The sequence below is a fragment of the Triturus cristatus genome, chromosome 9 (genome assembly GCF_964204655.1).
Source record: "Triturus cristatus chromosome 9, aTriCri1.1, whole genome shotgun sequence".
Lineage (NCBI taxonomy): Eukaryota > Metazoa > Chordata > Amphibia > Caudata > Salamandridae > Triturus > Triturus cristatus.
The window spans coordinates 363,897,185-363,922,606 of NC_140592.1; the positions used below are offsets into that span (position 1 = coordinate 363,897,185).

The 25,422-nt window shown below is 43.6% G+C and overlaps 1 protein-coding gene across 1 annotated transcript in view; it reads left to right on the forward strand.

Moving 5' to 3' along the window:
* CACNA2D2 (calcium voltage-gated channel auxiliary subunit alpha2delta 2) overlaps positions 1-25,422 on the forward strand; it is a 1,194,468-nt gene that overhangs the window by 1,012,120 nt on the left and 156,926 nt on the right. The window contains exons 22-23 of the mRNA XM_085627677.1: positions 2,955-3,015; positions 22,570-22,667. Coding sequence (XP_085483803.1) covers positions 2,955-3,015; positions 22,570-22,667 — 159 coding nt within the window. The remainder of the gene's footprint in view (positions 1-2,954; positions 3,016-22,569; positions 22,668-25,422) is intronic.

Here is a 25,422-nt window from a genome sequence, read left to right on the forward strand (position 1 = left end):
AATGAAGAGGCATAGGAGGTGATGGAATGATGCCCATCAGCAGATCCCCCCAGTGCCACATGAAGTACTCCTGAGCCGGCCTCCACAGTGTTTGTAATCTCTGCCTGTCCACTGAGGAAGGTGACACCCGCTGCAACTCTAGCTTAGCCTTCAGGAGCCAAAAGACCCTTCTGTAGTAGAAAAACAGATGCTGGAGCAGATGCAAGTTGTACAGATCATCGTCTGAGGCCCCAGACTTCTATGTCAATGGTGACATGCTCAGCACTAAGGAGAAGGAAATCAGTGAGCCTTCAGGTGTACCAACTCATCAGTCTAGTTCAGAGGTCATTGGCTCTGATTCTTCTGGGCCAGAAGTGGAGGAAATTGAAAAGGAGGAAGAGAAACTCAAAGACATTCCACCTACTTCAGTCAACAACGGACTTAGTATCAGGTTCAGGCCAAGTACAACCGACACCCAGACCCCCAAGACACATGAGCGACCACACTTTGAGACAGAGAAATCAACCCCTTTTTGAACCACTGCCACCTATCACAGCCAGCCCTGAAGAGTGGCCCATCCTCGAGAAGCTCCAACGGGAGCTTGATGAAAATCAGTGACCGAATAATATTCATTCCTGAACCAGGAAGATCCCTACCACCTCTGGACCGACTTTGCCTAAAAATCAGAGGCTCACCTTCAAGGACACTCCACCACCAGATGTTCCTTTATAGCCTGCTCCTGCAAAAAGGCTGATGGACAAATCTACCATTCTTTCATCTACTCCTCCACCACCACCTTGACGACCTTCTCTTCCTCCACTTCCACCTCCCTTGCCCTCTCAGACTTCTTTCTCTGACCCCGATAACCCTAGCATTTTCTCTCCAGGAGAGAACTTCAGGGTGACCATCTTCCCTAAGCCCACAGACGATCCATGGGAGGACAATGAGGAGGAGACCCAGGGGACCCTGATTGTGAGAATATGCTTGTTAGGTCTTTCCCCCAGACAACACCACTGCATAGCATGGTGTCACCAGGGCCCGCTGCCTATCAGCAGGTAGACATGCATATTACACTAGAGTATGATGATTTCCTAGTGGAGACACTGTTGAGAACCGAGCACTCCCTCCAGTTTCTGTCTATGTTAAAGGAGATGACCAAGTCTGCACTGGAAATCTTCAGCAAGCTTTTATTTCCTGGGTTGTGACACCCAGGATCGAGAAACATTTCAAGCCTGCACCATCCTATCCCCAATATATTAAAGGGCATATCCTCCCACACTCCCTAGTAGTTTCCACCACATGTAAAAGAGATGGAGCCCAAGCCACAGGGGATGCTTCCTCTCCAGACAAGGAGAGCAAGTGCATTGATGTGCTGGAAAAGGTCTACTCTGTGCAGACACCAAAACCCCATTATGTGGCCAAGCCCCTAATAAACTAAGTATTCACCCTGATCAGAGTTCTTGAGGGTGAGCTCACTTCCTCCAGGCATGCACCCCCTATTATGAGGTCAACCCATACTACAGACACTCTGGACCTTGTGCATAACTCTTCACAAAGAGACCCGTCTTCCCAGGCATCCAAGACCCATTACATTGCCAAATCAAACTTACACATATTGATTGCCCTGTGCTCAAGATTTCAGAGAGATTCCACTGCCTGCAGATCTCAAACTCTGTTCTGTCTTGATGCCCTACTACACAATACCTGTGTCCTCCGGACAACTCTTCATGGACAGCCTACTCCCTTGACACACTCTAGCCCTGTTAGCAGGTGAAACACCTTACAAAAGATTACACTTATTAGCAGTGCGGAAGCTATGGAAAATGTGCTCTAGATGTAGATCCCCACTTTATATCACAGTGTCCTGTCCTAATAAATGCCCAACTCTAATCTTTGTTGCCTTCCTTGAACAACACCGAAAAAGCGATTTGACGCCTCGTCAGGGGTAATAAGCGCTATATAAATGCAATTACAATACAATACAATACAATAGTCAATTTGAACTTCTATTATAAAACTTGATGGGATATCCACATCGATACTTCACCGCCCCAATCATTCACAAAAAAGTGTCTGCATGCGGTGTCCCAAAATGTCAGAATTCATTTTAATATACACTAATGCATTCAGACTGGGAGGCAGTTGGGTTCAGGAGCAATATGTGAGAGCAGGTAGGCACTCAGATAGGAGATCTTCGTGGACTCTGAATGCAGGGTTGGGGCTTGCTACTTGACAGACATTATTGTAGCCATGTAAGATGGATGGATGGAGTGGGCTCATATGTGCGATTGGGTGAAGTCATGGGAAATGGTGGCAAGTAATCTATTGGCCTTCAGCAGACATTTGGTGTTTTTGTGCTGTCTTTTTTCTCAAAGCTCAGACCAACCGATGGGCAATAGTCGTCCCACAATGCACTGCCTTCCAAATGTACTGTTGTGAAAAGCTTTTGGTTGGACTGTCTTCATACAGGACATCCCAACCCCTCACCCGGATTGGCCATGTTGATGCCTGAAAAATATGATTTTTGTTTTTAACAATCAAAAAATGAACAATGTTGTTTCACCCGCTGACAAAGCATGTGTTGAATTATTTTACATAGATTTCCTTTTTGTCGATGTAATAAGAGAGAGATACCATACCACCAACATGCATATATATATATAAAATCGTACATGTCCATAAATATATATATGTGTGCTTGTGTGTGTATATGTAGATATACAATTTATATTGATACATATACAAAATGTAAAAATCTTGTATTTCTTTTCTGATTGTACAAAATGCAACATACAAAAAGTGTTGACAATTTATTGGCTACAAGGTCATTGAGATGCTGCCACTGGCAGAACTATTGTTTTTCTCTCTTGTTAAAAAAGATAACAAAAGAAAACTGTTTGAGGCCTGCACTCTGCCTGCGGGCAGGTCTCTCCTTACTTAACCCCCTGCCGGATAACCTTACCTTTCTGTTGCAGATTTTGAATCCCTGTTGCCCACCAGCTTTGAGTCCGAGGGACATGTGTTCATAGCTCCCAGGTAGCTTTGCGTGTGAGCTTGCTGAGGTGTTTATTTCGAAGCCACCATGTGTCTCACCCATCACCTTATCTGCCATTCCATGTTATTTGATTGTGTGTGTCCCACTTGGTCACCCACCCTTCTGATTAGTGCAGTCCCCCCCTTATCCATATATCTTGTTAATTAACCAGGTAATCGCACATAAACTTTGATAACATGCTTGTGATCTAAACACCCACTCACTGCCTCCTCAATGTCTGCTTCACCTACTTTCTCAAACTACCATTCTTTATTGTCCTTTAACTCCTGTGATTCGCTTCCTAAACTTTCTGCGGTATACACTTCCTTGGTCCTCTATGAACAAAATATTCCATTATCAATCCCTCAGTTTCCTAATCTAATTATTAAGTAATCAACTACACAATCAATTTCTCTATCCCCAGAATGCCTTGTTGCATCACTTACTATTTTATTTACCGATCTACCCTTTTTCTTATGCTCTCACTGCCCACCAGTGAATTGTCTTACCTTCTTTTTCTTAGCATTTCCAGTCCATCCATCACCAGGTGTTTCATGCAGCCAACCTAAATTTGTGGTACTGCTACTCTTGTCAAACCACCTTTTTATGATAGCATGTAAAACACAAACTACAACAGATTGGACTCAATTTCCAAAGCATTTTTGGTGCGTTGCTGTGTCTTACTCACATTTTGTGTGTGACTTCCAGGAAATAACCATTTTATTCACAAAGGTTTTCCTGTGGTTGAACATGTGTTTATTTTGAAATCTAAGGGAATGACTAAACTAATCATTGAATATATCACAAGCACGCACTAAAAATGGTTAGAGAAGAAGGCCTCCAGATCAAAAACATCTACTGTCAAAAATCCACCATACAAAAATATCTCCTCTCCTCACTCTCACTCTCTAGCGAGGCAGATCCTGACATCAATAATATAATATGAAGTCTATAGAGAAGCTTGGGAAGTGAAATCTTAACTCAGAACATTAGGGACTTTTAAAACTTTGAGGCTAACGGAACCTATTAAATGGGTGAAGGTTGAGACAATGTTTTCACGGTTTCACCTAGAGCAGTCAGTTAATTGTTAGAAGTTTTTCGGCTACTCAATATTTTAGTACTGAAAGAGCTGCACATTTGCTGTTTACAGAGGGATCTCCATTTGACCAACCCCACTTTCTGTAGCCCATTCCTTAGCATCTAATTAAAGACACTACCATTTATTGAAGCCACAACTCTGAGTCTTGCTGTCAGTCTTTAGGACTCACTTCTTACCCCAGATCCTCCTTTGCAACTTTCTTTTCCACTTTTGTATTAGCACTTTTCTTCAACTCCATTGAAGCCCGCTTCCTGATCTGTCCACCTTCCAACTACTACTAATTCTTATATTCATAGAAGTGTCCTCATGCAGTTACCCAGAATACCATAATGTATTATTTTCACACTTATTTTTTTATTCCAACCCACTATTTCCTCTCTAAGTATTGTATACTCTCCTCTGACCCTCCCATGCCCCATTCCAATCAGAGTACTCTACACTGTTTCTCTCTCTACACTGTTTCTCTCCCCACATAGATCTGTCTTCCCCCTCTTGGTTCCAACTCACCCTAAATATGCGGTTGCCCACTTTTCCTCCATTATAGCCCACCTATCATTCTAGTTTATCCTGCGCACATTTTTGAGAACCTTGTTTCCCTTCTAGCATTCCTCTAATTTTGAATATTCTACCCTTTATTGGCCCTTTCCTCCATTCCAGTCACTCACTCCACTTACATTCAGATTTTTTTGCTAAACAAATTTTATTGGCTTTTAACAAAGCAGTCACAAAGGAAAGAAAAACATCATGAACATAAACTAAGCTCCCCGATTGCAGTCTCATTCCCCTCCCACCACAACCCTCTGCCCACCACAGTTCAAACCACATTATGAGGCATAGCTCCCAGCACAGGGGACACCCATAGTAATTCCACCATTTACCCCTAATCTTGACGAATTTCTGTGGACATCCCTGGGAAACATAATTTGGTTCCTCCTGTTTGGCCATACCCGCATGCAACTTCACCAACTTCTCCAGGTCTGGTCTTTTCCAGGATTGTCCTATGTCTAATTTGTCCAACATAGCCACCAACCCCACCAAATCTCTATCTTCCTGTGTCCCCCAAAGTCAACCATTATCCTCAGCACGGTCACTTTCAGGTTAAATATGATAGATGTATCCAGGATTGCAGAGAGGGCGGTACTATTCCGGGTCCAGTATCGGGCAATCATTGGTCATTGCTAGACCGTATGAAAAAAGTCTGCCATCGGAGATTGACAGCGGACACACCTGTGATCAGGAAGGATACCTGTATGTCCCAGTCATTCCGGAGTCATATAGTTTTGGTGGAGATAGTGTAGCCGGACCAGGCGTAAACATGCAGATATTGCCAGCTCCCTAGGGGCCACACATGCCTTTCACCATACATCTTGCTTCAGTGCCTCAATCCATCCCTCCCATCTCTGTCAGAGTGGAGTCATTGTCTCATGGGCTTTGCATATAAGGGCATGATATAGCTTGGAGACATCCAAACGTACCAATCTCCCCATCAACAATCGCACCTCCAAGAGGCTAAAGTCTGGGAGCTCCTGTAGGCGAGCGTTGTAAATCCCCTGGGCGTGACTTACCTGTAGGTATTTGTGGGAGAGAGTAAACTGAGTCTGGAGGTCGGCAAATGAATACTACTTGGTGAAGCCATGACATACATACCCAAACACAGTAATCCCTATTAAATCCCAGCAATGAAATCCATCAGACATGCCACCTGCTCCAGCCAACTCTCCTCCACAGGGGAGTCTGCCGAGCCAGGAGTTTATCCCAGCCCGTAAACTGCATTGCACCTCTCCACACAAAGAACTTACATTCTCATTTACGCTCTCCACCTTCTTTCTAATATCTGTTCATTTAACCCTTCTATTCAGTCTGTTACACCTCTTTCTAGTCGAGACACTTAGGACCTGATTTAGAGTTTGGCCATCATACAAACATGAAGTGCCATTGGGCCTTCGATATAATACACTTGCAATAAAGCAGGCGGGATGTCCATCTCATTTATGATGGAGTAACCTGTATGCCAAACTCTAAATCAGGCCTCTACTCTTGCTTTTAACCCACTCAATCCCTCTCGTGAAACCATCAGTTCACCTTATCATTTAACTCCCATTCAACCCCATATCCTCAGTTCAACCCAGCGCTCTTATTTCCACCTGAGTCTCCCCCTTCTCTTCTAATCAACACTCCTTCTTTCCACTGTACTCTCCATTCAGGACCTATTTATCTTCAATTTCGGCTTCTCACAATCCATTCCAGGTCACATTTACCCTTGCTCCCAGTTGATGCCTTCTCTCCCGCTAATGTGTCATCCTTCTACCCTTCCTGTATCCTACATTCAGCTTACCGCACTTAGCTTTAATTATGCTTCTCCACCTCTGGTCCTTGCTATACAACCCTCCCTTTACTTCATCCTTTTCCTCTTACCCAACAGCTCATCCTTATGGCTCATCCTTATGCTTTCCTTCCCCTTTACCATCATTTCTAGCACAGTTCTTGACATCTCGGTCAAACCCACCCACCCCCTTCAAGTTTATCCTGTAGCCTCATGTCATCAAATATACCCCCTTTAATAAGGCCTTTTTAAGAAAACATCTTGCAAGAACCCTTACTGACAGCTAGCAAAGAAACTCCATTACCCTGTCTTAAAAGACATTTTTGCACCCAGTCAATTCCATTATGCCCTACTCTGTGTTAGGCACTTAGGCTATGTGATATTATTTATGTCTTGTCCATATTAAGGAACTTTGTTGTATACAGACTCCTGCCATAATTTGTTCTTCTGTCTCATCATGTTGGCCATCTCCCCCACCACCATTTTGCTACAACCAGTGCTGCTAATCGCTTTCAAGTCGTAATGTGAAACAACACCCACTGTGACTTATCACAGCACACCCTGGTGCTTGGTGTCCTTTCTTGAGCCCTCTGAGCCAGAATACATTGTCGGCTGCACTAGTCCACAGTGGTCTTGCTGCTTGGGCTCTGAGTGCTATCTTACATCTACCTTATGACTTTGAGGCAATTGGTATCCTTACTTGTGATCCTATTATTGTCATTGTTGTCTGTGTCGTGTCAGTTTCTCCATCTGTTGACAGTCGGTAGAACAAACAACCTCAGAGATGAAGCCATAGCAAGCAATGCATGCCCATTATCGAGTCACACATGGCATATGTATATATGTAAATATCCAATATTTGCATATATACTTATGAAGGTATGTATATTGTGTGTCTTCTATACATACAGGTATGTACATGAGCCATAAAAAATTATTAAGCCTTTGGATTTTTGGACTATGTTTTGGTTGCAATGCATCAAGACAACCAAATATTGCCTGTTTGATGACCTAAGCGAGTTACTGACGTCAACGGGTTATAGACTGGATGCCTCTCTCCATATTCTCGCCATCAAATTGGACAGTTCTTGGAAAATGCTACCTTTGTTTACCAGTTGACCACTTCTTTGCCTTTTTATTTTATTTTCTTAGCATATTTCTGTTGCCGTCACATGGCCCCCCTCTGGGACCGAGGGGTCATATGAGCCACTTCAGGAAAAACTCCAAAGGGTTAATAAAGCAAATATTGTCAGGATTCATATGGTTGATGGCAGTCAAGCAGTGCCTATCCTCAGGGCAACACATTTCCTGCGAGTTTGCACTCAGTCGATGATTTCATTGACCGGGAACTGTGGAAGCCCTGGGGGAGAGGCCACTGTCATTCTCCTTTTGCCCAGCCAATATTTGTATACAAGTATTTATGCAAAAGCGGTCATTGATAATTTCTGAAATACCATGTCAATAAAATGCTTGTGTAGACGAGTGAGTACAACCAATTGTATGCCTACTGTCGACTACATGCTGTTTTCACCAACTCTCCCGGCATGTCATGCATGTGTGGGCACATACGTGGACACACACACACACACCACACACACCACACACACACACAACTCTTACAATGAACCTTCAGTCTTTACCTCATTCTGCTACATGGTCACAGAACTCCTCAGTGACTTGCAATATCCTTATAATGTACGGCAGTAGGTCACATTATCACACAAGATAATACACTGGTCAGGTTTACAAACTTGCTTCTTAGCATCACTGCCTTCTTGTGGAAGATAAAATTAACCCGTTCTGCAGTTGACATTTGTGTGACCTGGGTTATAAAGTCCTCAGCAATCGTATAGTTTTGGTGAGGCACACTCTTTGAATCCATAGCCGGTTACATATGTTTGTCATCACACATTTTATACTTGGATCTCTCATTAGAGAGTGGTTTACACATGCTGGAAGATCTTTGGACCATGGATTTGTCGAACCTGACTCGAGTCCCGTCCTCTGCTCAACATCCTTTGTTTCTGTGCAAATCTTCAATCTCCCTGTGCCTAAAAAAATGTGTAGTGCCATCTGGTGCTCATTTGAAGTGCTCTAACGCCTTTAAGCCACGTCCCTGCTAAATAAAACAGCAAAAAGTAAAACTACTTTCTAATATCAGTTTCCGCAGCCACCGCAGTCTTTTCCGTATCTCCTCTCCACATACTTGTTATGTAATTTTAACTTTGCTGTCCTGGAAGGCAGGCGATACTATTTAAGGTCACTTTGTGGGAGTTGCTGAACTACTTAGTTTTCTGCATGTTCTGTGGCTTGTTTACCAGGGGCAGTTTCTTTTTAAGGGGGTGTGTGTGGGGGGGGGGGGGAGGTGTCACCCCTCTGTTTCTTTGCCATATTAAAAATATTTAATAATTATGATTCCATCTTTTATTTAAGTTTTTTACCGCAGTGCATGGCATGACCGTCACCCAAGCAAAGAAGTTACATGGGGGAGGGGGGAGGGAAGCCTCCGCTCCAAGCCTGCTCAATGATTGGCAGGTGCCGGTCCTACTTGGGGTGAAGTGCGCATGTTAGTTTGGACGGGTGCCTTGCTCCCACCAGCCCAACATGCACACTTGAACCTTTGCCAAGCTCTGCAATGTAGGTGCCCAGGGGATTGCTGACAGCACCCAAGGCTCCAAATGAGCGTTGGCAGACCCAGGCCAGCCAATGTTGGGTCAGGGGCGGCCAACGCTCAGCCAATCCTTGCACTGCTGGAGTTGCAGGGTGGGAACGGACCTGAGGGAGGTGAGCTGCACACACGGAGGCAGCACGTCATGAGTGTTCTTCCCTGTGACGCCGGGCTAAAGGGCTGTATAACATAAAATGCAGCCTGTCCCCCCACCCCCCAGGACAGGAGGACGAGGATCCCTGGGTACAGATGACCCCCCTACCTCGGGTCAGGAGCAGAGCTGGGAGGTCGAAGCATGGAGCCAGGAGCTATCCTGCTGCTGCTGTGCTGTGAGTGCAGCTGGAAACCCCTGGGTTTGGGAAGTGGGCTCACGTATAATAAGGTGAATATCCATCCCGTTTGTAAGGTATAACCCATCACCAAACTCTAAATTGTGCCCTAAGTTACAAGCAGATGATGTGGGTATGAGCTTTTAAAACAGAAAAATATACTACATTTTGATTCAATAACTCCAGTAAATAATTCAGTAACGGCACTGGTCAGCATGCTTAGTTAGTACAGTAGAGATGTGGTCCCAGTGGAACAATTCTTAAGAACACACAGAATTAAATCAATTTAGGTATAAATACACTGTTACACCGTAACTATATCGTTCAATGTTGTTTAATCACATTGAACACTTGTAAATGCTTGTTAATCAGCAAACGACGCAAAAGGCTGTACCTGCTAGTGCCCTGCTTACGGGGAAAGGGAGAAAAGGGAAGAGGTTATGTGCATCAAGTGAGGGTTGGAAAATTGTAAAGGAAAGGTAGTGACATCATATTCATCACATAATTATTTACAATGTAGGCGACTTTTCTTGGCCTCACAATTGAATGATCAAAAATAATACATAGCCGTGGTTAATAGTACATAAAAACTGGCGTACAACAATAATACAGTCGACGTTTCGACCCCCAAAGAACAAAGTAGGCTGCTTGAATCCTTACGACGGGGTCTTCCTCAGGACTGAGAAGTGGGGCACCTGGGAATTTAACAAAATAAATCCTTAGTATCTAGTGTATTGGCAGCTAAATGGAAAAAGGTGAAATAAATCTTAGAGTTGAATTTACCATGCACCACCATCAACTGGATGGTGGTTATGTTGTAGTTGGGCCCGTAGGCTCTAAATGACAGAGAGCGGATTGATGGCACCTGGAAAACAAGGTGAGGGCCATCAGAATATATCCCGTAGGGGTGAATAGTGACAAATAAGCTGAATGACACATGATCAACAGGACTTACTTTATATAGTTAACAGTGCATCTGTCCCTGACGATCATCCATTAAAACAGTAAATTGTATAAATAATTTAACATAGGCCCGAATGGACTTCAAGGTCCCATTTCCGCTGTATATACATCTAAAGGAAATAACAAGAAAAGGGAGGACCGCTTGTCAACCACCACAGATATCCCTGAAATAACTCCACTATACTGAGTGCCCGTAGTGCAAACAATGGAATAATGTTTACCTAAATATGCGGGGCCTAGTCACAACGTCTATAGAGCCCACCGGGTACTTTTAAAACTACAAAACAGAAGGAGAAAGCTGCTTTTAGCCAAGTTAGCCAGCACGTCCGTGAGGCGTGACTGAAAAGGGGGAAAGTATGCTCCATTAACTAAGCGCGATCCTTGCTACTGCTTACCTAGATTCTTCAAAGTGCATTTGTCTCTGTCAAGGGAACCGGAGCACTAAAAAGCCTGCTCGTCTTCAGGGGCTCGTCTTCCTCGTGAACGCGCAGCCGGCGTCATAGCAGACGCTCGATGCTTGTCAAACAAGCCAAGTCATGGCGGCGTTGCCATGGAGAAAAGACTGCGTGAGGCATCTGGTTAAGTTAAAACGTAAATGGAAGGAATAACAAGCATTGGCATAGCCAATAGGTCTCGCCTTTGGGACCTTATAAGTGTTTAGCCATGCAACAGTTGCATAACTAAATACTTATAAGGTCCCAAAAGCGAGATATTGGCTATGCCAAGTGGCCGTGCGGCCGCGATAGTGAAAGTGATCGCGATCACGATCAAACATCAAAGCAGCCGTGCGGCCGTGAAAGTAATCGCGGTAAAGCGCTGCGCCCGCGCACATGCACTGTAGCTCTAGGCTGACCTGGTAGCACTTTTTGGAGCCCTCTCAATAAGTCTCGCCAGACCAGCGTATGCGCTGGGTCAGGCGAGACCTAAAAATGAATAAATAGGTGGGGACCTTCTGGTTCTGTGGATATAATTACAAAAATGTAGATGCATACTGCAAAGGAAATATATGCTTCACGTTTAGTTGTTAAAGTCTGGTGAAATGATCCCTTCTCCAACGAGCACTCCGTGATGGAGAAGCCTGAGACAGTCTAGGCAGAATTACATGAGTCTGGTAGTTCAGAGGCATTGTGCTCATTACAATTAGTAAAGTTCCTAATGCATCCCATGATTCTTGGTCTGTGCCAAGTGGATGGGATCCCCTTATCCCCTCAGGATCTCATTAATGGCTGATGGGTTATCCTAAATACAGTGCTTAAGATAAAAACATTTCATTACATTGTTAGGCATGGTTATGAACATCTTACTTCATGTTTAAACAGCCCAAAGGGGTTGGGTTCAAAGGAATCACATAGGTTCAGCAGGCAGAAAATTCATGAGACCATAATACATGATCCATTTAAAAAAGGGGGCACACATTTTGCTTGTTGTACCTGTTAGTATGAAAGTCTTATGTGTGACACTAAAAGTGCTGACAGATCTCATAGATTGCTAGTTAAAATGTTAGGTAGGACAGCTGTGAATGTCTAACATATGCTCAGAATAAGAATTGTATTTCCGTCGTCAGACATGATTGAAATGGAAATATTATGTGGGGCAGAACTGATACAGATTGTGCAAATCGATTATTCTGATGCTAGGCAAGACAACTGCGCATGGCTGGCGTCAAGCTCATGAGGCCAATACGTATAGAGTCCAGTCAATACATCCATTTACATTCTCTTATATTCAGGATAGTTTCAATGTTGCCGCCTTCAGCTCCAAGGGAAGCCTTCTTCAAAACTAACCACTTGAAATCGTCTGGCCCGTGTTGGGCATCCCTGAAGTGTTCAACCAGGGGCTCACCTTGGACTCCGCACCGTATTCTGCTGCAGTGCTGCAATATGCAGGCTTTTACCTTTTGCTGTGTTTGGCCGACATATATTTTGTCACAGGGGCAAATGATTCCATAGATGACATTGGAGGGGTTACAATTTGTAAAGGACTTAAGTTCAATCTTGTGCTGTTTATGGACAAACTCTTTAGTTCGGATCGTAACTTTATAAGCCTTACATTGTCCACACTTGTAATGGCCTAGGGTGGGGTGTAAACTCCATAAAGACTTGAAGAGATGGTTCCTCCAGTGAGTCTAGAAGTGACCGTACCACATGGTCCTTCACACTTTTAGCCTTCTTAAAGGAATGCATTGGTAGGTCCAAGTGTTCCATGTCATCCGATATTAGGCCCCAGTGTTGGTTTACCACCTTCTTGATTGCGTTACTGTGAGTGGAAAACGTGGTGGCGCAGATCATCGACTGTGTAGAGTCGCATTCCCTTTCTCTAGGTGTTAACAATGTTTCTCTGGGGCTGAACCAAGCTCTCTTCCGTGCTTTCTTCACCAGTCTCTTCAGATACCCTCTTTGTAGAAGTAGATCACACAACTCCTCTGATTCTGTCATGAAATCTTCCTTCCTTGGGCAGTTCCGACAGATCCGAAGGAACTGCACAAAGGGCAGGTTGTCTCTTAGGCCCCATGGGTGGTGGCTATTGTAGCCACCACCCAGGCTTCCGGTAAAATGTGGTGCAGAGGAGGTTGTTCTCATTTCTAATGGTAACATCAAGGAAATAGATTTTTTTCAGGGTTGAAGTCTATGGTGAACTGTATATCCTTAGTCCTCTGATTCAACCATGTATGGAAAAGGCCCAACTCCACTGGATCACCTGTCCAGATCATCAGAACATCATCTATGTATCTCCTCCACAGAGTAACCTGAGCGTTATATGGATTGTTGGCGCTGAAGACATAGGAATTTTCAAAATGATCCATAAAGATAATCGCCAGGTCTGGGGCAAAGGCCGCCCCCATCGCTACGCCTTTGATTTGAAGGTAATAGTTACCCTGAAAAAAGAAAAAGTTTTTCATCATAGCAATATGGAGTAATTTAAAAATAAACTCTGTAGGTACCATAGTGGGTGCTGTTCTACGGTCGAGGGATATCTTCATTACTTCAAGAGCCGATCCCTGGGGTATACTCGTGTAAAGTGACATGATGTCGAAAGTCACTAGAAGTTGCTCAGTTGGGTCAAAGGGTTGTTGATTCACCAAGTTAATTGTCTCCATGGTGTCCCTCAAGTATGCCTTTGAGGTCTCTGCTATTGGCTTCAAGAAGAAGTCTATGTATCTACACAAGGGTTCGTGTAGGGATCCGCAGCCTGAGACGATGGGCCGTCCGCGAGGATTCTACATGTCCTTATGAATTTTCGGAGGCATGTAAATTGTTGGTAGAAACGGCTGCTTTTGGTTCAAGTACAGAAATTCCAAGTTAGATAGAAAACCTTGTTCTAAGCCTTCCTTCGTGATTCTCAAGATCTTTCTCCAGTTCTTTCATGGGGTCTGCCCATAGCTTCATATAACTGATTCCATCCTGCAGTTGATTGAGGATCTCGGTCTTAAATTTGGTAACATCCTATACCACAATGGCTCCACCCTTGTCTGCTGGTTTAATCACAATCTCCTTGTTCTGTTTCAGTGAGATGAGAGCTTCACGTTCCATTTTGGTAACATTCTGGTTCACATATTTTTTGTTTTGAAGTACTTTGGAAACATCCCTGAGGACTACGTTTTCATGAGCCAGGATCTTGTTGGTCATAGCATGTGCCGGTGGGACAAAAGTGGATGGTACTCTCAATCCTGTCTGTGAGGCTGCAAGGAATGGAGGAGACTGCCTAAAAAAAGTAACGTAGGCGTATCTTCCTAAAGAACCGATGGAGCTCAGTCTTGATAGTGAAATGATTCGGATGGGCAGTTGGTACGAAAGACAGACATTTGCTCAACACCTTAGTCTATTCTTCCTTCAGGACATAGGAGGAGATGTTGACTTGGATTTTCTGATTGTCTTACCACCTGTAAACCTTGTGGCGGGTTTGCACCTCCCCATGGTTCTCTGGCTGGAAACGCACCTGCTTCTGTACTCTCATGCGTCCCCTCTCCCAGATCCTGCTGAACTGCGTCTGTCCCCGTTGGGGTCCTTGAGGCCAATTGCCGCCCCTTACCCTGGGTGGTCACCATTGCCCCTCCTCTAAGAAAGGAGGAGGTCCTTGGGGTAGATACCAATAGTCCTGGTAATTGTACTCTGAGCTTGTTCCTCACTGTCAGTACTGTTAGAGCCAGATGACTCAGAGAACGTAGTTAAGTTCCTACGTCCTCTGTATCCCCCTCTTCCTCTATTAGAGATAGACAGGAAGACAGTGCATGAAATGTGTTTTTGTGCACAGACTAGTCAGCTCCTGTTGCTAAAGATAGCGAGACGCTGATGGTGGAATTGGTGGTGGACTGTAGGTCAAAGTGCCCAGCGTGGAAGGATGCGTTAGCCTGCAGAGCTATCCCTCCTTGAAGTGCAGAGGGTTAGATTGTGCTGGTGATACACTGTGTGTATCTCCTACTTAGCATGTTTTATCGTCTGCTACCTAACCCTAGGGTGTGTAATAACAGGTTGCGACAGACTGCACAGTAGTAACCGAATGCAGGGATGTGGTCTCCTGGCTAGACTGCTGACTTTGGAGCCGGGAAGTCAAGGTTCGAGCTTCGGGGTCGACTCCACATCCTGTGATTCTGGGCAAATCACTTAATCTCCCTGTGCCTGCCAAACAAATATGAATATGTCCTTGTGTAACGTAACTGTTGCTCATGTAAAGTGCTCCAATACCTTCCGGTCGAGTACATGCTAAATAAATCTGCAAAAAAAAAACGGAGGAGGAGTATAAATAGCACTTTTATCTTTTATTAAGAATAGGAGTGACTTTGATGTGGAGCGCTAGAAAGACTGGCCTGGTGCCCTGAAACAGGCCTAATTTATAGCACCACTCCACACACATGCTGCTAGAATCTCGTTGCACGTACAATAAACGTAGCCCAAAGCAAGAGCGTGAGCCTGTGACGTGCACCCAAGGCAGTACGCCTTGCGTGCGCGTCACAGGTGCCCGGAGTGAAGCCAAACGTGTGGAGACAGCTGCAGTATTAACAGCCTCATAACTTACCGGTGCAGTGTCATGAACCTACACCGTCGCACTCGCTCTGCTCCTCAAATATCTGCCATGTTGTTAAATAACGACTGTGTTTCTTAAATGTCTCCACTCTAGACTGTACTCCTGTCAAATCATTTTTTTAACCAGGGTTCGTAGTTGTTGGGCGCAGAAAAATGTAGAAGTTGGCCTTCCTTTTTTTTTAAAGAATGGTTGTGATCAAAAGAATGAGTGGGTTAATAAATACATGATAAATGCATTCAAGTAACAGCAACCATAGTCAGAGAGGGTCCATGGGTTTTCTAAGAGTCCAGAATAAAAAGTGACACATACCCAGACAAGGATGTGCCTGTACCCAAAGAGAGAGAGGAGGCGGTCTTAATAATGACTTACAAGAGGCGTTGGGCACGAAGACTCCAGCAGGGAACAACATCACTCCTTGTGATCAAGGAAGCCTTCCTGATGTCAATGCACGTGCCCTTGAGCTACAGTAAGTGATGTGTCCAGGATAACAGTGCGCTAATGTGTCCGGCTCCGACCTATTCTATCTCTCTTGCTCACACTCACTTCCACTTTTCCTGCCTCTCCCACACACCCTCTCTCCCACCCTCACTTAGACTCTTTTCCAGTCCCCCTCTCACACTCTCTTCCACTCTCCCTCTCTCCCTATCTCTCTCTTCCACTCTCCCTCCCTCGCTCAGACTTTCTCTTTCTCTGTGTCCCTCTCACCTACTGTATCTATCTCTGATTCCAGACCCAGTTCTCTCTCCAACTAATTCTCCCCCTCCTTCACCCTCCCTCTGCTTTCTCCCTACTCTCTCCCCATCATTATCTCGCTCACTTCTTTTCTCTCCCTCTCACGCACACATACTTCCCTCTCTCTCTCTCCTTCTCTCTCCCTCTCTCTCTCTCCTTCTCTCTCTACCTCTCCCTCTCCCTTTCCCCCTCCCCTTCTCCCTCTCCCTCTCCCTCTCCCTCTCCCTCTTTCTCTCTCTCTCTCTCTCTCTCTCTCTCCCTCTCTCTCTCTCCTTCTCCCTCTCCCTCTTTCTCTCCCTCTCCCCCCTCTCTCTCTCTCCCCTCTCCAGCCCTCTCTCTCCCTCTCTCTCTCCCTCTCCCCCTCCCCCTCTCCCTCTCCCTTTCCCTCTCCCTCTCCCTCTTTCTCTCTCTCTCTCCCTCTCTCTCTCCTTCTCCCTCTCCCTCTTTCTCTCCCTCTCCCCCGCTCTCTCTCTCCCCCCTCCCCGCTCTCTCTCTCCCTCTCCCCCTCTCCCTCTCCTTCTCCCTCTCTCTTCCCCCTCTCTCTCTCTCTCCTTCTCCCTCTCCCTCTTTCTCTCCCTCTATCTCTCTCTCTCTCTCTCTCTCTCTCTCCCTCTCCCTCTCCCTCTCCCTCTCTCCGGGCCAGCTGCCATTGGTCCCTCCATCATAAGGGTTTTGTATTGTGCCCTACGATAGGACCGGGGATGCTTTCGGAATACAGAGGTGTTTTTTATTAAAAGACCACCAGAGACTCCATGATATGCAAAGTAGTATCAACCTGTGTCTAGCGATAAAGGCTTAAATTCATTTGTGCCCTAATGATGTCTTAACCACAATTGCTTTATTAACCTTCTTGCTCACGCACATTTGCTTGAATGTGCACCATTTGCCCACTCTTTTTTCAAACTTTTCCCGGGGATAACTCCCCAAACCCCCCCTTATGACGGTCAGTCTTGCGTGCTACACTAGCTCGACACAGGGCACTCATACCGAACTTCTACAACCCACCACTTTCAAATGTCACCAGCTGCCACTGTTGTTTACACTCAAGTTTAAATATCACCATGTGGATGTCGGAGTCACTGCACAGTTGTGTTTTTTATTTTCACTTAGGCATATTTTGCTTAGCCGGTGCTCTTTCAATTTAAATGCAAAGTGAATGTTTTTTAACAGTATTTCTTATTTTCATACACTTGCATATTTACATCTGCACACAGAGGTATTTACTTATGCAGTAAGGCTTGTATGCACAGGGTTCCTTCACAAAGGAAGGGGCAGATGGGGCATTATGCCCCTTGCATAGCAGTTTCCAGAGCTCTGCTCTCCTCTCCTTCACCAACATTTATGGACACATGTATCTATTACCAGCAAGCCTGCCATCTGTATTCATTACTAATGAGACAGCTTGTGCAGCAAGTCCACTAGAAAGCACCAGACGCCATGCTTTCTCTTTCCTTAAAGTACCAGGGTGTGGCTTATAGACCCGACCAACACAGGAGAAGCATCCAGAGGGGGGCTGCATAAAGGTTTTGCACCAGGCTGCGCACTAACTCTGGCATGCTTCTATGCACTCTATAATATTTGCATGCACATTTGTGTGTTCTGTGATTGCCCGCAGTGGTATGTATTCACACACTGTGATATACACCCATGTATGCACAAAAACACACACACATCTGTGATCACACAATTCAGCAATTGAAGCTTGCATTGTGGGATTTGTAGTCATATTGATATAGTTCCATAAGCAAAGTACTAGTTTATATACATCATACATTTTCACTTGGATGTGCAGAGGAAGATACTATTTACATACCACTCTGTTTAGTCAAATAATTAGGTATTACACTAAGTTCTAAATCCACGCAATGTGTGACATTGTACAAATAGTGCACTACACACAACATGTTTGTTTCACATCTATTTTCTTCATTCTACACATACACACCCACAAGCTGCTTTACACAAATGCACTGTGTATTTCAGATCCATAAGCTGCTGTGTATGAGTACACAAGAAACTGTTCAACTTCCTGCTGATCCCATTATAAATGTTTGTTTTTCGCCAGTCTATTCACCTGATACACTGGTGTGTTTGTGAGTGTGTGAGTGGGCACGTGTGCATACGTGTGTGTATGTATTCTTTGCATAACATTACATGTACATATTTCATATTTGCAGAGCAGTTCATATGTCAACTCTGTGTACTCTAAAACATTGTGTCCTTCTGTGCCCATGTTCCTATAATGATACCCTCAGTGCATGCATGTGTAGCCTTCGCGAACCAGAAGTCAAAGAATCATATCCTGGGCAAGGGGCCGGTAGCTGTCCTTCCTTTACCAGAACCCTTCAATGGAGTCAAAGAGTGGGTTGTTTCCAAAAAGCAGCAGAACTGCTCCATTTTCATCTTTTTTTGCCTTCCATCGCTACCCCAGATTATGGGTTTACCCGGGAATTCAGTTGTCATCTCATCCATACAATTCAAGTAAAGATCCTGACTCAAGAAAAGATTTCTAGTGTACTTATCTAGGAAGAGATTTTTTATATTAAGTAAACTATTGATTGGTTCCATTAGGAGCGAACAGGGAATATTTTGACGATAGGGAATATCATTCACATTTGACGAGAAGATAGGGTAGTGCCTCTTGTGCCTTTGGCACTTTCTGATTAAATGATTTATTGATTCATTTCTCAGTTGGTCAGCAAACTAGACTGACTGAGAGTCAACAAGGAAGCGATTGGTTCAGTTCATATCTTGGTAGCAAACGTGACAGATATCCTTATTATGATCTCCGTAAGATATAATGGGATCGTAATATGGCAGAGGGGATATCCGTCACATTTATGATGTAGTATTCCCCTCCGCCAGGATCTAAATCAGGCCCTAAGTTACAAATTTGTTAATGTCCATTGTCCCTTCACAGAGATCTAGGATGAAGAAAACTTACTTAAAACAATATCAGGCCCTTCAAAGTCGAATAAAATCATTCCCTTTGCACCGATAAGGAGGGACAGAAAGGTACTGGTTCCTGGGGCAGTTATGAGTAACATATAAAGGAAGTTCTTATGTCCAGCAGATCTTTAGTCATAAGAGCTTTAGTAACCAGTATTGTTTGTTGACCATGTTGGTCACATGCCATAATGGGTAGTGCCAACTGGCAATTGACTTTGCAATGACACTTTAATGCCTTAGTCCATTACAACTAAAGGCAAAAGGTCCATGGTGAAGCAGGAGGCCATGGAGCATCTTCTAATCTATGATGTAATGATAATATGTTAAGAAGACCTATGAACCAGAGTGCCCAAAGAGAACAGTACAGGTGCCTTCCTATTCAAAGTATTAACATCTTGTTTGTGGCCGAACATTTGTGTGTAGGCCACAAGAATCCTACTTTGCAGCCTAATATTTAACGCTGTTAACAGTTTATTTGAATGTTTCTGTTTTACTCCATACCAAAATATCCCTAATGATTCCATCTATTATGCTATATTACAGTATCCAGGCGGCGAGGGTAGGTCACTCGGCGCGCATTCACTGGAGTGCCGGACACTAACTGTTGGTGTCCTTTTAACACGCCGGACACTGATGCGGCAAAGTTACTTAGGCCCTTAGGTTCCTTGATGACTGTGGGCTATTACCCACTGTACTACGACTTGGGAGGTAGGTTTCCCTCCCCACTATGTGTAGATAGTATTTTTCTCTGGTCCTGATGAATTGCCTATGATCCTCATGACAAAAAGGCAAGAAACATGTCGACCTATTGAGAGTAGGGCGTAGACATCTAGACATATAGTTCCTAGATATCCGCCGCTCCCTATTTTTAATCAGGCAGTTTACCTTCCAGAATAAAGTCAGTTCTAGGACTAACTGACCTGTTTTAACCACCCTTTTTTCTTTACTTACACAACATTTACACCAGCTAGGCCCCTCACCCCCACTGCACCAAACTGCAGAAACAAAAGATCTCCGATAAAGAGCCCCATATTGGGTGCCCGTCGGGCATTGCAGCGCCAGCCCGACGAGGAGCAAGCCCGTATGATGAAGCATGACACCTAGCTGGCTGGGTGTGTGAGGGCCCTAGTTCCGAAGAGGGGCTTCCCCCTCTTGCCTCCTATTGCAGGGTACACATCTTGACCTTGTCCACAAAACCTAGTGTACAGCTGATGCTGTGTATCTCCATGCCATTAGGAACTACATACCCTCTTCTCTGTATATTACAGTATAGGAATCTTTAGATAAAAATGAAAACAAATAAGTGAGTCCTTGATTCTGCCAAAGTAATAGTTGCAGAAAGCAGTATGGTGGGGAGGAAGGGGTCCTTGGCTGAGATAATCACAGCCCAGCCAACCATCCTCGAAGCATTGCTTCCTCATTTCCAAGATCCCCTAATATTACACAGCATAATTGTTTCCAGTACTATTTTCTCTCCAGTGAAATAATAAGATAGTTTTGAATTTGGAGCAAGAATACACCATCATCAATGCTCAGTGCCATTTGCTTGACGGTGTGACCTACTCTAAGTTCCACCTGCAACATCAGCTTTCGCAAAGAGTAGGAGAGATGTTCTTGCATGTCCTGGCAGCTATTATATTCTTCAGATGGCTCTTGGAACATTTCCAGCATCATTGGAGAAAAAGATTCATCTTGGTCTTTCTGCTTTACCAAGATCTGCAACAACCTCTAAGCTCATGGGTTACTCTAGGGATCACTGGGTAAAATGAGATCAGCTTAACATATCTAGACTGTTTTGACACTTTGCCAATCCTCTGGAACATCTATAATATTTATATATATGCTTTCACATTCTTCCGCATGATGAAAGCTGTTTGTCACCTGGGGTTGTATTGTGTTTATCGTTTTCCATTGGTAAAATGATTGGTAAACAAAGGAGTACTAGCTGGGGAGAAAGGGGTGTGTGGCATTGCCATTTAGTTCCAGGAGTCGTCCATGTCATAGCACACGGGTCATTATGTTTGTGCTCATTCCTGTCTATGTGATATTTATTCTCACACTCTCACCTTGAACTTCATGCTGTTCATAGTTTGTATGTAGTCATATAATATGATACTGCTCTCCAGAAATGTTTGACCTATGGTCCAAATGTTTCTTCTTTGTCTGCAGATGTTAGCTACCACTCTGCTTTCTCATTTTCAGTCCATTTCCATGTGATGTGTTTTTCTTTGACTTTTCTATACATTTTTCATTTTTTATGATAGATTACTTATATCCTTCACTTCAAATTCCTTTGTTCCTACCACCCTCCTCTCTCCATTTTCCACGGAAGCAATATTATGGCATTTCAATGCTCTGCCTTCATGTTGCCTTTCTACGTCACAATTTGCTTTGATACCCATTTAACTTTGCCTTTTCATAATGTTTTTTTTCTGTCAAGGCCATTATGAATTTATGGCCAGACAAATTCTCCTGTGTTTACTCTTCTAGTTATTTTTTGCAAGCAAGCATTGCAGAGTTGAAAATGTGATCAGTCCGAATGAGTGTACATTTAAATAAAGAATGCATTGTGTGAGAGCACTAACCTGTGATCAGTTATCAGGCACTCATTTTCAGTATAAAGACTTGCAGCCAATGGGGCGGATGAGTGGATCACTGTTAAATTCAGACAACCTTGATTTTGCATTCATTTGGTTATGGCTAAAAGTTCTGGTTCTAAACCAGTTCCACAAATACATCACATAGGCTTAAGCAATACAGAGGTCACCAGCTGGCTGAGAAATGTTTTTTCTAGTACCACACACTCTGGCGCTTCAAATGTTCCCCATCATATTTTGCCTGCAGCATGATACCAGGAATGGCCTCCCTGCAGAATACAATCAAGAAATCTAAGGGTGCTTTAGAGAACTACCATTCAGGAAAAAATATTAAACCATATAGTCCATGGAAGGTCCCATCGAATACCAAAGTGCTCTAGTCTTCCTTCACTTTCACCAGCCAACCAGAGATGTGGAGCCATTTAAAGTGCTAATTTGTTAAAGTTGATTGAGCTGAAATGCGTTGGTTTCTCAGAGATCGTCTAGTGCTGTTGGATCTGGGGATCCAAACCCAGTTTCTTAATGATTAGATCAAATCTACTTCCACTCTCAGCATCCCCAAGAGGCCAGGCTTGGTGGCAGCTCAAGGCCTGAATGGTTGACTGTTGAGAAGCAAGTGCTGATGTGTTTCAGAGATACACCGAGGAAATATTCACAATGTCAGCAGAGTCCCTTGCAAGTTCCCTCTGTTCCTCCAAAGCGTACTTCTTAAGGCCTGTCTTTTGTTCCTTTGCACACTCACACTTGCAGGCTTGTAAGTATACCCACATATCCTCACAGATCCACACGAGTCAGTTTGTGAGAAGGTAATCTGATGTGACATTTTTCGTTCCCTCGAACCCCCGGAACCTCCCCCCTCTTTCTTCCATCACAGGGAGTATTGCAAAGATCTTGACTTGTCGGATAACAACACAGAGTTTTTGGAAAACTTCATTGCACTAATGGAGAAGGTGACCCCGGATTCCAAGAAATGTAAGTACTCGGAGGGGGGTAATCAACAAAAGCTTTGAGTGTGGGTTGCAAACACTGTTGCTCAAGTGGGGAGGCACAAATTGCATGGGCAAGAAAGTCAGGATTACAAAGGTACTGGAATCATAGTGACAGGAGAACAGAAGTATATTTGAAAAAGTATAGAAATTAATTAAAGGCAGTCTGGAGAGAAGATAAAGAAATAGAGGTCACGCTTGTCAATGCTTCAAAGAAGACAAACCACTTCCCTTTTGGATATGTCAGATAAAGTAGAAAATGCAGACACAAGATTTTGAGGATAAGGAAAATAAGAGTAAAGAAAGCAACTGAATACACTATCTGCTCCTTTTGTTTGGTATTCACACCCTACCCAGATGGTCCTAGCCATCACTAAGGTATAAAAGAATAAATGTAGGGAAGTAGAGAACTGTTCCCCTTGCAAAAGAGACGTATACAAGCCATCAAACTTTAATGTAGGCACTTTGAGAGTGCCAGATGAATGGGGCTTATGATATTTGAGTATCTTAAAGGGGCGGCAGCAACATCACCATGCAGGCCCTCAATGGAGACCACAAAGGTTTCAGAGGACCAATACTTATTTGTTTTAAAATTGTGAGCTATGAGTAGTCAAACAAACAAAGCCAATCTGAGTTGTTTATAAAGTACCCAAATCACTTATGAAAGAGAATTAGAAAATGTTCTAGAAATCAGTAGGCTGCTTGATTCTCAGTTGCATGGTTTCTGTTTTGCTTTGTTCTCTGGAGACCGTTATGAACGAATACTCAACTAGAATACTGCTCTAGTCCTCTGTCGTGAGGAATATCACATGGCTAATCATATCGCGCACACACCGCCCTGCCAAGAGAACTATCAAAATACTAAAATCCTGTAGGACAGGCTGGAGTTCCTCACAAGTATCTATGATGTTTGACGGATGTTGTTAAATTTAGTTTCTATTTCCCTAGATTGTCACTAAATTTTAAACTAAGTTGGGGTTCATAAGAAGTAGATTACACAGTACAGACAAGTGCACATTGTGTGGATTTTATAAATTACAAACGTGTGGAGCCTAGTGTTACTGAGAAACATTGTACACAGCTGTACTTAGAGTGTGAGACCAGGTGGCCATAGAACAGATTTTTTTCCTGCATTCACTTTGACTTCACCTTTTTAAAACTGTACTTAGAGTGTGAGACCAGGTGGCCATAGAACAGATTTTTTTCCTGCATTCACTTTGACTTCACCTTTTTAAAACTTTCCAGTGACTGCTGAGGACAGAAGCCATTTACAGATTAATTTGCGTCCGCTCGTACAGCACATTCATGTTTGCTTATGAAACAAAACATTAAGGAAGAACAACATAATGACATTCGAGAGAACTCTACCAATAAGAGATAATAGACCATGGTTCTTTATTGCTTCAGCTGTCAACTTGAGGATTATCACCAGACTGGTTACATTCTTCTTCAATAGGATTTAGTATTTCTGACATGAATTAACACAAGGCTCTAAGAGTACAACTAAAGCGGGACAAGAATACATTCCTCACAACCCTCAGGAGGATAAGAAATAGTTAAGCCTCAAACTGTGGAGCAGGGTTCCAATTGAGGTAGGGTTTCCAAAAAGAGCAAGGGATCATGTAGGAACCCATAGTCCAAAGTATTCTTCTTCTCTATGTCTCTTCTTCACTCCCTGGCCAGGTCTTCTCGGATTTACTAATTGTAGTTTACAAAAATGCAGCCGAACATGCCCCCCAAACCCAACTTTATCACTTAATATTTTCCTTTTCACTGATTTGTTTTGTTTCCTGGAGTTATCATTTGTTATACTTATGCACATTTAAGATATGTACCAAAGAGTAAATTGGCTATAAGCCAAAAAACTCTTAATGCGTCAGTGCCTTTAATTCTTGATTTGGGGATTCTTCCACTCATGGCTCTAATTTTCCACATTCCATCTCCCTCCAGCATCCACTTAAGTATGATAGATCAGACCTGCACATGTATGTATGTGTGGACTAATGATTCTAAATCCACCCTGACTCCCTAAGAGAAAGGACTTCTCCTGTATTGTACAAGTGTTACTGTGAACTCTAAAGTATCTTCAGCTTTCACCATTATAACGCCATAACCACCTAGCATTCCTGGAGACTTAAAATCTCAAAAAATACTGTTTTCAAGGCTACAAACATTCTACCTTTTTCACCACCAATGATTCAGAGAGTCTCACAACTTCATTACAAATGTAGCACAATTGAACTCAAGGTTTTTATCCTGCTTGGATCACCATTGTGAAAACACTCAGCCACAGGGTCCTAGCTTGAACTTTTATGGTCCCAGAAAATTTGTAGAACTGTTCAGGTTGAAAAGATAAATGTTGATGCACATGCTAAACCTCATTCTAGGAATTGAGATCTAGGATTGTGCTCCAAAACATTAAAGTGGGTGTTGTCATGGTCTAGCTGACAGGAGTGAAGACAATTGCAATAAACTGGAATCACAAAGTATATGATGCTCCTCACTTTACCAGTAGATAGTCTACATCTAAGATCTTTTGCAAAAGTATCTAGCACCACAGACAGTTCTCCCCATCTTCACCCCGTTCACCTGTATGCTTTGCTCTTATTCCATTCTCCATATAACACAGAATGAAATTCAGTCTCAGAAAAGGCTTGAGCCGAGTGATGACAGTTTTATTCATGTCTCGGTAATTTTCTCTTCTTTATTAAGTAAGTGTATCAAAGGCCTCAGAAGTAGGT